Here is an 18,143-nt window from a genome sequence, read left to right as displayed (position 1 = left end):
TGAATATATACATTTTTCCTCACGCACAGTATCAACACCATTGAGGATGTTCAAACTGGACAGGATTGTCATTGCCTTATTATTTTTAATTAGTTGCCAAAACCTACCATTAACTAAATAAACGTAAAATCACACGTAAACTCACTTTTATGTTTCATAATATAGGCTACTGTATAACCTCGCCCTCCAACAGCAGAGTATTTACATTTATACATTAAACATTTCAAATGATAAAATATGAATTCAGTAAACACATTATACAAGTACAGTAACTTATTTGTAAAAAAATAAAATAAAAATCCTCCAAATGTATAGTAAAGGTAACAGTAACTATGCACATTTCCAGTTTATTGTTGTAGAAATGTCTGATTTGTTTCTTCTTGGTGGCTCCTGGTGGAATAATCACGATCTTCATTATATAAGAACGTTTGGAACCTCGACCTGCAATGGACAAAGACCGTTTGTCAGATCCTCCAGGTTCATGACCATGTGTGAGTATACTTCAAATACTCTTCACACTGTCCAGAACATACCGAGCAACCATTAAGTCAGGAAAGGTTTCAAGATTGCTATTTGACAGGTATGTCAGCTCATTTAATGTTTTTTTTGTAATACAATCTTTTATTGCACACTGTGTATGCTTCAAAATCGAAGTATGGTCACAATGCATTACCTTGATCGCTGTCCATCAACAAGTGTATAGCTTTACAGTTGTCTGGCTCGTTGATACAGTGTGTGCTGTGTTTTGAATACAAGGGAGGCAACTCTTATCCAAGGTCCAGTTAAATGGTTCTATTTATATCTGCATTAAGTGGCAGGGATTCACAGCCAAGTGACCTTGGCATCTGAGGGCAAGACTGATTTTTCCATTGTGGCCAACAACATAACTAGCTGAACCATCGTACAGAAATACCGTCTATACTGACTATAACAACATTGTTTTACTCTGTGTGGTACGTCTTCTGATGACCATTTGTGTGTTTCTCTCTCTCTCTCTCTCTCTCTCTCTCTCTCTCTCTCTCTCTCTCTCTCTCTCTCTCTCTCTCTCTCTCTCTCTCTCTCTCTCTCTCTCTCTCTCTCTCTCTCTCTCTCTCTCTCTCTCTCTCTCTCTCTCTCTCTGTCTCTCTCTAACTATCTCGGTCTTTCTCTCTCTGTGTCTCTCTCTCACTTTCTCTCTGTCTCTCTAGAATTCGAACAGTCCAGTCAACCACCGAGCCTTCCAGGTTGAGGCAATTATGTCACCTCAGAAATCTAAAGCACGTATACCAGGGAGTCAGGTGGCTGAGCGGTTAGGGAATCGGGCTAGCAGTCAAAAGGTTGTTGGTTCGAATCCCTGATCCGATTGACATTGTGTCCTTGGGCAAGGCACTTCGACCTACTTGCCTTGGGGGAATGTCCCTGTACTTACTGTAAGTCGCTCTGGATAAGAGCGACTGCTAAATGATTAAATGTAAATACCCTTTCGACAGTTTGACTACGCGCTAAGGTACCCAGGAATCCCTTTATTTCCTTTCAACCAGCCTCTTAGTCGGCAGATTCACTAGCTTTTATCATTTTTTCCCCCTCAATGACATAGCGTCTGCTTGCTTTCCTATATCCTGTTTCACAAATTCCCTAAATGGAGCGATGTTGGTTGTTTCCAGTGTTATGTGAGGCTGGTGGTGAAGTATTAATGCAGAATGTGCTGACCACATTCCCCTATAATGTGTGTGTGTGTGTAACTGGTAAACCCCTCTAAGGTTAGGTCTGCTAGGATCTGTTTCCTGGCGTTTCTTAATGAGGCATTACGTGGCAAAAACGTATCTTTCCTTTATGTTGGATGATGACTGGAGGACACACACACCAGACAACCACACACACACACACCACTCACCCGTCGGAGGGAGTGGATGCTGCTGTTGCGGATGGACTCCATGAGCTGGTCACGGGAGGAGCGTAGCGGTGTGGACGGCCGGCTGGACTCCTCTCCCCGCTTCTCCACCACGGGCCTCAGGGCGTTCTTCAGCTCTTTTAGGATGCTGCTGGTCTCCTTCTCTTTCCCTCCAGCCTTCTTCCCCTTCTTCGCCTTCCCTTTCCCCTGCTTCCTGCTGGACTCCTCGTGCAGCTTGATCACCTCGGCAATCTTCCGGGTCGGCTTTCTCTTCTCGGCTGGAGGTAGGCAGGGAGGCGGGGGCGGGGGAGGTGGCGGCGGGGGGGGAGGAGGTGGTGGTGTCAGGGGCACAGCCGGGTGCTGCCTCTTGGGCGGGGGCTTGGGGGAGGACCAGGGCGAGGTGCGGGGCGAGACGGCCGGCGTGGCCCTCTGCAGTGCACTGGTGCGGGGGTTGAGTGGCCCCGTGGCTGGGCCGTCCCCCTGCTGTGTCTGCCGCTGCTCTTGGAGGCGCCGCTGGCGCTGGCGGTCCTGGTTACGGGTCAGGATGCCCGTCATGCTCATCCTGGGGCCGGGTAAGAGGAACTGATAACCCAGTTTGATCAGGGTGTGGTTCTCTCTCAGGAGCTTCACCATGTCCATCTCCACCTGGGATACAGGGGGAGAGAAGAGGGAGGGTAGATAAGGGAGGGAGGCTGAGGGTGTGAGGAAGGAGGAAGAGTGCAGAGAAAGATGTGATGGGAGGAAAGTTTGTTTTGGAATTGTCTTCACATTGTCTTCACAGGGCGGATAATAACTATAATAATGAACACAATAAGACTTAGAATGTATTATAATATGACATGCTAGGAATACATCAGGCTAGACTCCGTTTTAGTGTGAATGTGCGGAGACTGACCTGTCCTCCACACATGTGCCTCTGGTTGTGGAAGCGTAGCTCTGTAAGGGTGCTGTTCTCTGTCAGGGCCTGAACCAGCGCCAGGACCCCTTTCCCCGTCACAAAGTTGGACTCGATGTTCAGGCTGACGATGGAGCTGTTCGCTCGCAGCATCTTGGCGATGGCGAGCGCCACCGTGTCGTCAGCGTGCGTGTTGGCGAGGCTGAAGACGCGCACGTGGGTGTTGGAGCTCAGCGCCTCGGCGAAGCGGACCAGCGTCTCCTGGGCGACGTCGTCGATGTTGTTGAGGTTGACCTCGGTGAGCTCGGGGTCGTCGGCGAGGACGCGCTCCAGGGCGTCGTCCACGACGGTGGGGTTTCCGGGGCTGGCGTTGGGGTCGTTAGGGGGAGGAGGGGGCGGGGTTAGTCGCATAGGCTCCGCCCTCTGGGGTTTCAGAAGGTTAGGAGGAGTGTGCTGGTGTGGAGTAGGACCAGAATCCTTTGGAAGCTCCACTTTGGGTTCCTCTACCGCCTGCTCTTCGTCGTCCTCTTCCTCCGTTACTGCTTCCTCCTCTTCCTCGCTCTCCTCCTCACCCTCACTCTCCCCCCCTTCCTCTTCTTCCTCTTCATCTTCGCACCCTTTCTTGTCTTTCTCATTCTCTCCATCCTTGTCCTCTGCTTCGCTGTCGCTCTCCGTCACACACTCTTCTTCACTCTTCTCCTCTTCATCCTACATTCAGACACAGTGGAAGCCTGTTCATTCACAAACTGGTACTCACCACCTGATATGCCTCTAAGCTTATCAGCCTATCCTTATCGCCCCCCACCACATATTTCCTCCTGCCCAACCCAACTGGCAGTCAGGGACATGGAAAACGTCAATTGACTCAAATGACAAACGTTGGAAAGTTGCTTAGTTGATCCTGCCTATGTGTAAGGTCAGCTAAACTACTGTTAGATACATTAAACGGCTGGAAAAAGCTGGAATGATCACATCTCTTTTGTACAAGGAGACCATGTATTCTTCCTGTCTCTGACACTGTCTGCTGTGTCCTCTACTTTGTGTGTCCCGATAGGGAGATGTTTATAAATAGCTCATGTATTGTCCACTGTTTTTTTAGGGTTAGGGTTAGAACATGCTATATACAATGCAGACTAGTATTCATCAGAACAGTCTCCAAGTGAACCATCTGTTTAGTGGCTGACCTGCTTGGGGCTGCCCCCCTCCCTCTCGTCCTCCATAAGTTTCCTCGTCTCGTTCTCCCAGTACTGGAGCAGCGCGTCGCGGTCGAACGTCCCGGTGGGGGTCTTGTCCGTCTGGTCCCTCTGCCTCAGCCCGATGGGCACGTTGGCGTCGGGGTCGATGTCCGCCAGCTCCTTCTCCAACTCGGCCAGCTCCTCTGGGCTGAGGGAGGCCAGGAGCTCGTCCTCGTCCATGTCCTCATACTTGCTCAGCTCCCTCCGGTAACCAAAGCAGCTCATGGTTCCGGGTTCTGCTATGTCAAGGTGTTCAGACTACTGGTGGAGGGTTGGGAGGGGGCTCTGTTAGGGGTTAGGAGCCTGGCCTCGGTGCGGTCTCCCTGGGGTTGAAGTCCAGTCAGAGCAGGGTGGTCCCTCCTGGTTGGAGTCCAGACGAAGGGTCCGACCAGCCGATTGTGGGGAACGGTCACAGTGTAGAGTAAAGGGGACGTCTGGTTAGTGCAAGTGTGTGTGTGTGTCCCTCTCCTCTCTCCTTCCTAATCTCTCCAGCTGCCGCCTGGGCCTTAAAAGAGGGATCATCCAGGGGGGAGTGTAGGGAGGTGCGGGCCATGATGCATGGGCTTTTTTGGGAGGCGGTGGTCAGAGAGGATAGAAGCCATGAAAAGCATGTGAGCTCAGAGAGAGAAAAATGGGTGGGGGGATAGAGAGAGTAAGGGAGGTACAGAGAGAGAGAGACTAACTCGGCCCACTGGGAGGGACAGCCTGTTGTCTGTGCATCCTGAGTGATTTGTTCAAAGCCAAAAAAAGCCAGACTGGACATGAGAGCGATTGAGTCTAAGAGGAAGGGAGACTGACTTTGAAAGACAGTGGACCGCTTGGGCAACATTGTTTAATCTGAACATTCATGCCAATAAAGCATGTTGAATTGAATTGAAAGAGAGAGGGAGAGATAGAGACAAAGAGGAAGAGAAAAGGTGAGAGAGAGAGAGAGAGAGAGAGAGAGAGAGAGAGAGAGAGAGAGAGAGAGAGAGAGAGAGAGAGAGAGAGAGAGAGGAGAGAGTGATAGTGAGACTCAGAGAGAGAGACACAGTGACAAAGAGAGGGCAGAGAATTTGTGTCAGAGAAAATTTGAACATAAACGAGAAACACACATGATAGGAACATGTCATCACAGACCAGACACAAAAACACAACCACACTGAAGCTGTGTACAAAGACAGAAGTGACGTCCATTTTGGTTTGGTACTTCTTAAGTGCCTTTATCAGCATTCACTCAACATTGTTGTGACTGACCATAGCCCTCCAAAAGATTAGTCTCAATATTTTACATACACAATAACACAATCCGGAAAATAATTTGATATCTTCATGTCCTCTGGTGGGATTTCATATTTTTAGACAATTTGAACAGCTTAAATCCTCAGAATAACTATTGTGGCGTACGTCAGCTGATGACGTTTGAAAAGAGGGTAAGAGATGAGCAGCTTCCAGACTGGGCTGGCAGGGGATGCATGGCCTGGTCGGCATTTTCTCTGTTCTCTGTAAGCAGAGACACTGGGGGGTTTCAGACAGGTGTGCGTCCATCACATCACTCATATTCTGGGCCTGGTGTTCATGATCAAGTTTGGTCCAGTTGGTGACCTCATTGTGGACCTTTGAATGACTTTTTAGCACACAATCTTTTTTTTTTCCATTGCCATCTTTTGCGCCTTGGTTTTGTTGTGTTGTGTACTGTGTATAGCTGTATGTGTTGTGTTGATCCACCGTAGCTGGGATCTTGAATTAGAACACAGTGTCTAGAATCTAGCACTTTAGTATTTGTTGTGTTGTAGAGTACAATGTCTCGTGTGTGTGTATATGTGTGTGTGTGCCAAAGAGGTTGGGTTCCTGTTGACAGGTCAGGAATGTTTAGATACCGTTGGTGAGAGAGACAACACTCTTTCCACATAACTCTACTGGGAAAAACTGTTGCTAACCTTCGCTAGGACATTGCCTTTAGTAGTGGGCATAGCGTGACCACAACAAAAACCTAATTAAACAAATTAACACTTCTGAGGCGACGCACACTTGACTAAAATAACATACAGAGTAAAGGATCATTGTTTAATAAAATAAGAACTATACATCAGTGTTTTGCAAAGAGACAGATGGGACAATGCATCCACAGCTGGGTTTGGCAGCTTGAAGTGCTAAACATTATTAGTTTCATTGAGTGAGCAAATAAACATTTCAAATGTCTTAAAAGCAGCTTATTGACTACTGAAGCCGCAAACATGTCACTTGCACTACACCATCTAGGTGTCCTAATGTTCTCTTGGCATCATGTTAAGCTTCTTGACATTTCTGTTGGCTTGCTTTTTTGTAATGTGACCCAAGTGTGCAGTTTAGAGTGGTTTACAATATGCTTTCAACGGGGACATCTTCACTCCATCTGTAAACATTCAAAACTGTACACATACTAAACATTTGCTATTGGACACCCTAGTTTTGAGGCCTTCTCTGCCCCCTTGTGGCTAGTTACATTAACTGTAGAACTGTAGACTGTAATCATACATTTTATTTAATGTTTACCCTGTTCTAACCTGACTGTATAAGCTAAACAGTATAAGAAGGGTTGTAGTTTCAAGGGTACCAATATAGTCAGATCCAGAGGATTACAATGAGGAGAGGCAGCATTACAGTGAGAAGAGATCAGTATCACAGTGAGGAGAGACCAGTATCACAGTGAGGAGAGACCAGTATCACAGTGTGAAGAGACCAGTATCAGAGTAAGGAGAGACAGTATCACAGTGAGGAGAGACCAGTATCACAGTGAGGAGAGACCAGTATCACAGGGAGGAGAGACTTTTATCACAACGACGAGAGATCAGTCTTCTAATGTGGAGAGACCAGACTATTATGGTGAGGACACACCAGCATTACCCATATTCAGTTTAGCATCTGCAAAACAAACAGATGAGGTTTACAAGTAGGTCAAGGTTTTCTGCTGCTGACACAACCCTGACAGTCCACAGAGTGGGTCCAAATCTTTTCATTTTTGTGATATATCTTTAGCAGGGTTTTCTCATTGTAGAATAGAAATACGTTCTGTTTTGAATGCTCGGAATAAACAATGTTTGAACTTTACCCTGTTATGTTAACTCATGGGGACATGGAACGTCAAGTCCATTTTTAGGAGTCCTATCTAAAAACCTAAACAAAAGCTATCTAGCATGCGGTGTCCTTTTTGTGTGCTTGCGAAGGCTATGCTAATAGTCACCCATCCTCCCATATTGTGATACCATTCAACTCCCTTGATTTCCTGTATTCACTGTCCAGTCTTCTGAGATGCTCAACTTGAGTGTATCAGACACCTGCACCTCATAGGTCTATGACATATACGTTGATTTTGTCTTGAACCTGCCCTTAATTCACTTCATTGACTTGGTACTTTAACAGCAATTGGGTAGGCTACTTACACGTCTTAATTTGGCGAGCGATGCCAGGAGTGCAACATCCGCGGTTGGTGATTTCCCATCAAATTCCTCAAAGCCCGCCTAGTTGTAGCTACGCACCATACCAAAAAAGGTAAGCGCTTTTTTGGAGCTTGTGGATAGAACCTGTTGATTTGGAATACTGTTGAAGAAGGGCTGAGGGGAAAGAAGATGGGGAAGTCCTGCTGTGGTGATGCACCACAAACTAGAGTTTTCTGGTTCTGATTTGTGCCGGGTCAATGTAAGGTTGTAAAAGGCAGATCATTATTTCAGATGATACTGTGTTGAGGATACATGGTCATTGTGATTCTGCACTAAGCTTTGCGGGTTACATTCTGAGACTGCAGATGTGTTAGACTGTACTGTGCTATAAGCATGGAGTGTTAAAATACAATAGTCAAGAACTGTCATAGAGACAGATTGATCAGAATCCTGAGTGTGATCCAGGTAGAAAGAGGATTTGTATACTAACAAGAGCTTATTCTGATACAGGGTGGCGAATTAGTTTATTCAACAACAAGAGGAGATCTCTAAAGCTATGTCAACAAGCAAAGTTAAGATGATAGCGCAAACAACTCCTTTGGAATTTATGCAAACTACTCTTCCATTTATAGAAGTCAAGAAAAAGTTACAACAAACTAGTCTAAAGTGGGCTGAGTGGACCAGAAGTGAACCCTGCCCCTGGCCAAAGGATGGGTCATTTGAGAGAGAGAAACTAGCAGCCTTGGGAGCGTACTTAGATAAGCGAGGAACAGATAGTTTGAAAACAAAGAAAAATTCCCGGGAGCAAAGCAAGTGCCTGTATCGCAGGATGGATAAGTGCCTGGATCGCATGGATGACTGAAATCTGCAGCCAGGCAACCCAGTGCAGAGAGGCTATGGAAGAGATAGAGGCTAGCCCCCATACTATTACTACGCAACCTGGTACCCTTTTAACCCTGCAACCCACAATAGGTGGCACGTCTTATGTCACAGTCTGCAGCACTCTGAAAATCAGAGAAGCAGGAATAACCACAGCCCATTCTGATGCTTGTGGACAGGCCTCAAGTATCACGCCTGACCCCATCCATGGTACCAACCCTTTCACCATGTTAGCGACTCCTATATCCCAAGATAAACCCGGTACAGCAGAGAAACCTAATTTCCTGACACCACCCCCACAGTACCCCCCAATAGAAAAGGGAGGGTTTCCATCCTATGTGTACAGTAAACAACCCCACCAGTATCAGTGGCAGTAGGCACAGGCACTTCTGCTTGAACCGTATACCCCGGGGGCTGCTAGATCCTTGAGAGTGATTGACAGAATGGAACAGAATCAGACAATAGATGAGTATAAGAACAGAGAGAGTAGAGGCAGGATACCACTCCCCCCAGCACTGCCAAGAGCTCCCCAATTCACTGCCTATAGTCTGCCTTCCAACCCACACGGAGCCTCGAGAACTACACAGCCTAGGTCTGCCCCAACTACACAGAGACGACTGACACCTACGAGGGGTAGTCATGGTAGAGCTATCACTAGAAGCAGGAGTAGGAGGGATGACTCAAGACATATTCAAGGAGAATATAGTGCTGGGATATATCCGACAGTGAATAATGCAGACACAAATAGTGTAGGATACGTAACCTGGACATTTCAAGACCCGGACACCTTTGCATCGAATCTACCAAACCTACAGAAAGGGGCGGATAAATGGATAAGAGAAGTAGAGTCAATGACCCAACACCTAGCTTTATCTATAGGAGACATGACAGCTCTTTTAAACAAAGTACTGGGCCCCAAGGCCAACGCTATCCTTTACAACCCTAAATGCGGATTAGGGATCCAAATTGCTCAACCTCAACAAGCTTTTTATGAGATACGACCTGCCATGTATAAAGCACTAAGAGAGGCCTATCCAACAAAAGCAGATCTAAGACGCTTGTGCAAGTTCCCCATAAAGAAAGGAGAGGATTTTGAGGACTGGTTGACTAAAAGTGAGGGCATCTGGTTTGAGGAGACCCAGACTCACCCAGATACAGATGATATGCACGGCAATTTTTTCATGCATGCTATGATTCGAGGACTCCCTGGCAAGGTTGCTATTAAACTGGAGGAGACGGTTGACTTTGATGGTTTGGAATATGGAAGAAAGATTTCACACATGACACACCACTACGATACACATTTAAAACAGATAGAGAAAGAGGAGGAGAACATGATTAAAACCAACTCCCAGCTAGTCAACAAAAAACTTGCCACTATGTGTGCAGCCACAGCAACACCAAACCCATCTTCAACAGGGCCAAATCCCAATTGGGCAAACACTCCAAACCACCAGCACCACAGCCTACTGGACACCCCTATGGACCAACGCCAGCATACTATAAGGGACAGGCCCACTACCCACAAGGAGGAGGGAGAGGCTCATGGAGGGGCAGAGGAAGAGGGAAGGGAGGTTATCAGAAAGTTTATCACTGTTTTGGATGCGGCCAGGTTGGGCATTTTAGGGATGGTTGCCCCACAAACCCATACTAGGTGCAGTATGAACATCAGAAAAACCCTGCATAGTAGCCAAGTATGGAACACAGCCAATGTACTCCCCCCCCCCCCCCCAAGTAGCCTCCCAGTGTCTTAGTTATGTGTCCAGCCCCCCCTATGGAACCCCTTTAGTAACTCTATATAGGGGGAAACCCGTTGAATCTTTGGTTGACACTGGGGCTACATAATCATGCTACCACTCTCACAGGATACTGTGTCAGCTACTGGATTCTCTGGGAAACTTCAGACATTACCTTTCACAAAACCTTTACAACAAAGGAATAAAAAGTCCTTTATATATTCCCCCGTCACCTTTGAACCTTATGGGGAGGGACCTACTTTGCAAATTGAACACGACACTGCCCCTGTGAAAACATTGGGATCATTGTGGATTTTCCTGGGATACACAAATCCCACCTAATGAGCATGGTGGCACAAAATGGGCAAGCAACTGTGTAATGGTTACAGGTAGAAGACCCGAATTGGTTGCTGGACTGTTGCAGAAGCATGAAACAGGATTATCACTAAGAATATATTCCAGGAATAATGAACCTGGAAGACGTTCACTGTACCATGAACTATGATCCACAGATCTCGAGTGGGGCATTGAGTGGGATGAGTACTTTGATGGTCGACACCCCAGCATTCAGCTGTCAACATTGTGCATCAGCAAGGAGGGGGGTGCCTTTTTGATGGATTTACCTGACTCTTTGAAACCGGTTCACATGCTAGAGGACATTTCAAATCCACATGTTTCTATGTGGGTGAACACTCTTCTTGAACAAAAGGACTTGGGGCCCATGGTAAGACGAATCAGATCACCTAGCTCCCTTTAACCAACAGGGGGAACTACCACAGCCCAGAGAGACCCAAAGAGATGTGACTTTTGCAATTCACTACTGCGAATGAGAAGCACTGTAAATAGAGGAACAGGAACAGAACTGATCCTGCCCCAGTTCCAGCCCCTGCCACTGTTCCTGATTCTGCCCCTGTTCCTGATCCTGCCCCTGTTCCTGATCCTGCCCCTGTTCCTGATCCTGCCCCTGTTCCTGATCCTGCCCCTGTTCCTGATCCTTCCCCTGTTCCTGAGGCCACCCCCACCATGAATCCCTGTGGCCCCAATGTTTGAACTTTACCCTGTTATATTAGCTTATGATGACATGGAACGTTGAGTCCATTTCTAGGAGCCTTATCTAAAACCTAAACAAAAGCTATCTAGCATGCAGTGTCCTTTTTGTGTGCTTGCAAAGGCTATGCTAATCATCAATCATCCTCCCATATTGTGATACCATTTAACTCCCTTGATTTCCTGTATTAATTGTCTAGTCTTCTGAAATGCTCAACTTGAGTCTATCAGACACCTGCACTTTATAGATCTATACACACATCCGCCCAAATATTCAAATCTGGTCAAAATGTCCCCCCCAATATGTTGATATAAAAATATAAATGTGCTACGCTAGGACAGGCAACCACGCACACTGTCTGAAATTATCATAAAAAAAAATATTTTGTCCCCCCCAATGTTGACTCCATGGCTACGGCCTTGATAAAATGTAATGATTTGTGTAGTCCTATACTGTATAATTCGAACAAGCAGTATAAACATTATCTTAAGTATTTAAGCTGCAAACAAGATTGTTCATATTACCCAAACGCATACCTATCAACAGTTTAAAAAACCAGAGAAACATTGCTTTTGCCGTGCTCTCTTATAAAGCTGATATATTTAATATATTTTTGGTGCTGTTAATTACATATTTTCTTTCTTTTTTATTAGGGTTAGAATATATTATTAAAATGTTTTGTTCATACAAAATACAAGATATAGCCTCAACACTTACCAATTTATGTAATAACAGTTTATTATCAAATGTTGTTGAAAGTAGTAGTCCCCAAAACACTTCAAAAAGCGCAAAAGAGTTTTATTATTAAATATCATTTGAATGGTCTTCATGCACTGGTGATGAAAGACTTGAGAATACAGCATCTGATTTATGAGGATGGCTCAGATTTCTCAAACCACAAGATTTTCCATGAGGTCCTCACACATACGCAAGTCACAGGTTCAGTGTATCATGGGCGGAGCCATGGTCCATCTAAATCAGGTGTCATGATTTTTACAGAAGAAAAACCCAAATGCAGAGTTAATTAAGAGAACTCCAGAATATGGTACAAAAGGGAATTCCAAGGGATAGTCAAAACAGGCAGGGTTTGTAGGGTTAAGTAGTACATTCTGAAATAAGGAGTGTAACATTATTAAATTAACTACATATAGTAGGTACATGTTCAGGATGAGGGGTTCAGAGGGGTCCCAAACCCCCTATTAGAGAGAAGAGGTGCTGTCCAAAACCAACCGTGAGGATGGGGTGGGAACACGCCGGGCTGGTATTAACTGGGTGAAAGGGGTGAGGACAATGACAGAGAGAGACACAGAGAAAGTGAGAGAGAGAGAAAGGTGCAAGGGCAGTATGCAGTACAGGAACTAGGTACAGTAATTCAGTCTCCAGGTTCATTCCGGTATGTCAAGAGTTATCTCTGTTGCTATGCGAGAGAAATCTGGTAACCTACCTGGACATCTCAGTGTCCTATTCAGACTCCTGGCAAGGACGTGAAACCATAAAGAAGATGGAAACAAGAGTTTGAGTCAGGCAGTGATTATTATTTATTCCACAAGCCGGATGCAGGAGGGGACAGTATAACTCACTCTACGGGGGGCAGGAGGAGCTTCTATACCTCTTGTTGTTGGACCTGGAACGTTTGCGTAGGTCTGATCACCATTTCTAGAATCTGTGTGTAAAAAACAAAACAATTTCCCTCCCGGGATCAATCAAACAAACCAACCTGTCTGTCTGTCTGCCAGATCTTACCTGCGCCTAAGGAGCCTTTTGTCGTGTTCCTGAACAACATAAAGAGTATGATTAAATCATCAATACACCAAGCTGCATTGTCAAGCTTACAACAGTGTTTCCCACTGATTAGAAAGCAATTTGTAGGGGTCGGTCGGCCCGTGTCTGACCGGAGGGGGGGGGGGGTTAAATAATTCCTTTGTTAATAATTTGTTACACAGAACTTTATTATATTAAAAATTATTCAAAAACGATTCACACCTTCACAGGAGTTCCCTTGTCCTGAGACCTGCTTTCTTACCTGCCTGTTTCTACATATGTTTGTCCACGTCACCTGTTGCTTCAGCTGGCTCTCACAGCAGCATGTTGAATGCTGTCCTCCTCTCCCACTCTTTCTTCAATGCCTAACGAATCTATCTATTTCTCTCTCTGACCCTGTCTTTCTGCTTGAGCAGCACTGTTCAAAGCCTTAAAATATTGTAAACAATTTCTGCATATATGCAGGTAGCAACTAGCCTGACGTTGTCATACTCATAATTCTAGTCAGAATATGAGTCTGAAAACTCTCCGTTGAGCTGTGACTACGGGGCGTGTTTTAACCGAACTCGTAAAACAAATGCCTCTTCGCTCAATTGGATAGACCTACAATCAATCAGAGCAACGTAATATGTTGTTTGTTGAAAACGAATTCAACCCAAGCGCTCTTTCGTGACATTGTTGATTACGTTACTGTTGATCATCTATCCATCATCGTATAAAGCCCGCCCTGGCAATTTCATTGGTCTGTCCCGATTCTGGTTTTCTGTAGTTGTTCCCCAATACGACACCCTCCAGACCCAACTTCCCGAACACATTTTTTTGTGGGCGGGGAGAAGTTGGGCAGGCAGCCAGGCTAGGTAGCAACATTAGTGCTAAATAACTATTTAGCTGGTCGGCTCCATGACACCGCGTAAGTAGGGCTCGTGAGACTGCTCACCAAAAGAACGAAGGAGAGCAGGGAAAGGAAATATGAATATGCTGCGTGTTTTAAACAGCATTACAAAATGTTTTATAACGAAGCGCAATATGTGGCGGCCAGTGTTGATTCTGAGGCGCACCGCCACAAATTAGTCTATGTGTGGGAAACACTGTACAATCTTAGTGTTGCAGTACTTGAATGTTAATTGTAAAGTTATCGTGTGAAATTAACAGAGCTTTCTTAACAAAAAAATGCTGTCACTGACTGAAGTGTCAGATACAAAAGTAATTGTCTCTCTGTCACAATCTATTTTTGTCTAACTTCAAACTTGCCCGAATCTCAAGCCCCCATTCCCAGCTCCTCAGCTTGAAGCAAAGGCCCCGATGGATCCAGGGGGTTTTGCATTTCTTTTTTTGGCATGATGATGGTGATTTTACTCCATTAACTCAACTATCTCGCCAGGTTTGTCTTCTCGTCCCAAACCACAGTCAATTTGGACTCCATTTAGTTTTAAACAATCACATCCCAAACAAAGTAAGTTAACGTGATGAGCGTAAGTGTAGACTTACAGATGGTAGGTCAGGCCACAGTAGAGGACCACAACTAAGGCCACTACAACCAGCGTCACAGCTACAGCAATGCCAGCTGCTGCTCCTGGGCTCAACGCTGGGCTTGAGGGCCTATCTGTAAAACACACAGACAAACACACATACATACAGATGCACACACCAATGCACAAACAAACACATTCACACAGACGCACACCCAAAGCATTTACAGATACACACACACATGCAAAAACACAAACATATACACACACTTGATCAAGCAAAGTCTTTAGCCAACAGTATTTTGAAGATGAATAATTCAGATAGCAGTAGTCCTGCTATTTCGGGTGTGGTTGTGATAAAAAATAAAATAAAAAGCTTGCAAACTACCTTCTATTGTCAGAGTGTGGGTCAAACTCTGAGTGTGGCCGGTCACGTCATTAGAGGCAATGCAGGTGTAGTCCCCACTGTCACTGTGACTGCTCTCATCAATGACATATGCAGCTTCATGGACGCCTGTTTCTACCCCTTTGAAGAGCCAGGTGAGTTTGGCAGGTGGCACCGACCTGACGTAGCAGTATAGGAGAGTGGTGGCGCTAACCTCAGCTATCTCTGGTGCCAGTATGGTCATGGTCTCAGGTCCGACTGACAACACAGGGAGAACAGAAAATCAAAGTAGAGCATCAGTCTGCATTGTGATAAACTGCACACAGATTCAGGCAATCCATGGAAATCAGTTCAATGCAGAGACTCAGTCAAACAGCAGCACTAGAGAGTTAAGCTCTTCCATTAGGAATATGAAGCAGTACCAAGATCATACTGTAAAAATTAGGGTATTATAGCATGTCACCCTCAACACACAGGTACTTGTAGTACTACAGTAATAATAGTACTAACACTATTACTAGTAGTACTGTGATAGTATAGAAGTACTCATTTACCCTGTACAGTGAGGTAGGATGTTTCTTTAAAGGATCCGTCTGGGTATACAGTCATTAGACATGTGTACCTTCCCTCATCAGACTTCCTCACATCACTTATAGTCATGGAGAATCCCTTCATCAAATTATCAGTGAACTTCACCCTCCCTGTCAAGACTGATTGAGCAATGTAAAGTCCATGTTGAGGGTCTAAGACCCCCAGAGATGTGCCGTTCTCTTCGGATGATCCTAGCAGCCAGTGTCCCAGGGTAAGACTAGAATTACCCTGGAAGGTACATGGCAGAGTGACGTTATGGCCCAGGTATCCTGTCACCTGCGGGTAAACCAGGACCTTCGGGGCCTCCAGCACTGGAGAGAGGGGAGAGACAGATTGTTTTTAAAACGAACTGAGCAGGGCAGATGAAAACAATGATTATTGTTCAATTACACAAATGAAGCTGAGGCAAACGGAACAGTCTTCGAAAATACGAGGAAGCACATTGATAGTTGACGGCAGACATTTCACGAACAATTTGTACTGTGTAGCCAAGATATTGTTAAAGTAGCTTTTAGGGCTAACCCAAATTACCCATAAATATTAGGGAAGCAAACACGCTAGACATTTTTAAAAGACAGCTTAAAACCTACCTTTTTACCGAAGCATTTAAGTAATTTTATCTCAGAAGGGTTTTACTACTTTTATTAGTTATATTATTGTTGCTATTTTAATTATTACTTTTATCACTTGTATTATTGTTTTTATTGATTTTATGTAAAGCACCTTGAGTTACAATTCTTGTATGAAATGTGCTATATAAATAAAGTCTTACTTACTAAAGTCTTACTTTTAGCTTTTAAAAAAGCAATAAAAGATCCCAAACATTGTATCGTACCTGAGAAGAAACTGAAAGTCAGCATCAATGTTTGGAACAAGCGATCCATCTATGCAGTGTTCCTGAAAGTTGAATATTTAGGAATGCCTGATCTTTTAAACTGGCAGAGTTCAATCTTTCTGTCAACTGTAGATATACAATGTACAGAAGTTCCTCAAATGGGTTGAGGCAGTTTAAGTTCCCCCTCTGCTTTAAATATTTGTTTGTGGTAAAAAAAAAGATGGTATGCAGCCTCACACACATTGCATGATGTCATGATGTCATGGGCCCAAAAAAGACCCCAGTACAGTAGGTGTTGAATAGTGGCCACCTAGTCACAGCGTTGCCTCAACATTTTCACAGCACCAGTCTACACACACTTGTTCTTAACCAGCCACAATGAGCACCTCTGGTCAAATCCATGATCCAAACCTGAGTACATGACATGTACATCCGTTATAGTACCGTGTTAGAATACATTATTAAAATGTTTTGTTGATACAAAATATTGCCTCAACATTTACCAATTTATGTATTAGTATCAAATGTTGTTGAAAGTAGGTACCAAAAAACTTTCAAAAAGCACAAAAGAGTTTTATTATTAAATAGCATTTGAATGATCTTCATTCATTGGTGATAAAAGACTAGAGAATACAGCATCTGATTTATGAGGATGGCTCAGATTTCTCAAATCACAATATTTCCCAAGAGGTCCTCACACATGCAAGTCACAGGTCCAATGTATCATGGGCAGAGCCAGGGTCCGTCTAAATCAGGTGTCATGATTTTTACAGAAGAAAACCCCCCAAACCCCTAATAGAGAGAAGAGGTTACTCAGGCGACCAAAACCATGGGTGCTGTCCAAAACCAACCATGAGGATGGGGTGGGAACACGCCGGGCTGGTATTAACTGGGTGAAAGGGATGAGGACAATGACAGACAGAGACACAGAGAGAGGGAGAGGTGCAAGGGCAGTATGCAGTAGAGGAACTAGGTACAATAATTCAGTCTCCAGGTTCATTCCGGTATGTCAGAGTTATCTCTGTTGCTATGCGAGAGAAATCTGGTAACCTACCTGGGCATCTCAGTGTCCTATTCAGACTCCTGGCAAGGACGTAAAACCATAAAGAAGATGGAAACAAGAGTTTGAGTCAGGCAGGGATTATTATTTATTCCACAAGCCGGATGCAGGAGGGGACAGTATAACTTACTCTACGGGGGGCAGAAGGAGCTTCTCTATAACTCTTGTTGTCGGACCTGGAACGTTTCGTAGCCTCTGTATTGACACAAGGCAGGATGGTGGACCCAAATGCGGACAGGAAGCGGGGTAGTTTGCGGTAGAAGAGTTTAATTCACAACGCAATCTTGTAGTCCAGGGCAAGCAAGGGTCGGCAACAAAGTATCAATGCAGAGGTACGCTGGGGCAGGCAGGCTCGTTGGTCGGTGGGCGGTCGTATCGGGCCGAATGGCAGAGGTACACTGGGAGCAGGCAGGTCCGTGGTCGGGAGATAAAACAGGTAGCGATCAAACAGAGAACACTGACGAGAAACAAACTGGTATGACTGTGAAGCACAAGACGATCTGGCTACAGACAGAACAGAGAACAGAGGTTAAATACAGACGACAATAGGGAACACCTGGTGAGGGGTGTAGACAAACCAACAGGTGAAATGGATCACGGTGTGACATGTATGACAGTTAAAAACTGTTTGCATCAAATTTATAAAAAACTGCCTGCATAGGATGTGGTTAGAAAACGTGTCAATCTTGCATAGAGAAACCACAGGGAGCTCTAGGTTTCTTAGAAAACAGGATATGTTAGAGACTGACTGCATAGAAGTATACGTGACAGTTGTCTAAATGCTTTATTAGTGATGGGAAGTTCGGATCACATTACTGACTCGGTTCTTTGAATCTCGTTCAGTAAAATGATCATAAATATGTCAACTGCAAACGTTTAGCATATTCTCATGTAGGCCTATGGGCCTTATTTTGACGATCTGAAACGCAAGTATCAAAATGCAAAGCGCAAGTAACTTTGTGGGCGTGACTCCAGCTTGGT

General features: G+C 45.0%; 2 protein-coding genes and 1 long non-coding RNA gene across 7 annotated transcripts; all 3 read right to left on the bottom strand.

Annotated features, from left to right (window-relative positions):
* Positions 1-129: 129 nt before the first annotated feature.
* LOC124488615 (leiomodin-2-like) lies at positions 130-4,822 on the bottom strand. Its single transcript, XM_047051314.1, has 4 exons — positions 3,950-4,822; positions 2,766-3,473; positions 1,874-2,515; positions 130-441 (listed from the first exon to the last, which is right to left on the bottom strand). Exons 1-4 carry the CDS (start codon positions 4,223-4,225, stop codon positions 415-417), a joined length of 1,653 nt encoding a protein of 550 aa, XP_046907270.1. The 5' UTR covers positions 4,226-4,822; the 3' UTR covers positions 130-414.
* Positions 4,823-11,781: 6,959 nt separating this feature from the next.
* On the bottom strand, positions 11,782-16,308 carry LOC124488588 (carcinoembryonic antigen-related cell adhesion molecule 5-like). Of its 5 annotated transcripts, none has more exons than XM_047051287.1 (8): positions 16,103-16,308; positions 15,231-15,578; positions 14,680-14,934; positions 14,311-14,425; positions 12,805-12,833; positions 12,642-12,724; positions 12,506-12,534; positions 11,782-12,329 (listed from the first exon to the last, which is right to left on the bottom strand). In XM_047051287.1, the coding sequence occupies exons 1-7, from the start codon at positions 16,149-16,151 to the stop codon at positions 12,523-12,525; spliced, it is 891 nt and encodes a 296-aa protein (XP_046907243.1). In that variant the 5' UTR covers positions 16,152-16,308; the 3' UTR covers positions 11,782-12,329; positions 12,506-12,522. The 5 variants fall into 5 exon arrangements, 4 of the variants coding, with proteins under 4 accessions (XP_046907243.1, XP_046907244.1, XP_046907242.1 ...); XM_047051288.1 differs by having other exon boundaries at positions 12,671-12,724; XR_006958719.1 differs by having other exon boundaries at positions 12,506-12,724.
* A 39-nt stretch (positions 16,309-16,347) lies between these two features.
* LOC124488589 lies at positions 16,348-17,736 on the bottom strand. The gene is made up of 3 exons (XR_006958720.1): positions 17,293-17,736; positions 17,157-17,185; positions 16,348-16,991 (listed from the first exon to the last, which is right to left on the bottom strand). It is a non-coding gene; the product is annotated as an uncharacterized LOC124488589 (long non-coding RNA).
* Positions 17,737-18,143: the final 407 nt, after the last annotated feature.

The sequence above is a fragment of the Hypomesus transpacificus genome, unplaced genomic scaffold (assembly GCF_021917145.1).
Source record: "Hypomesus transpacificus isolate Combined female unplaced genomic scaffold, fHypTra1 scaffold_146, whole genome shotgun sequence".
Taxonomy (NCBI): domain Eukaryota; kingdom Metazoa; phylum Chordata; class Actinopteri; order Osmeriformes; family Osmeridae; genus Hypomesus; species Hypomesus transpacificus.
Note: the sequence above shows the minus strand (reverse complement) of the source record. Positions and strands in the feature narration are given on the sequence as shown.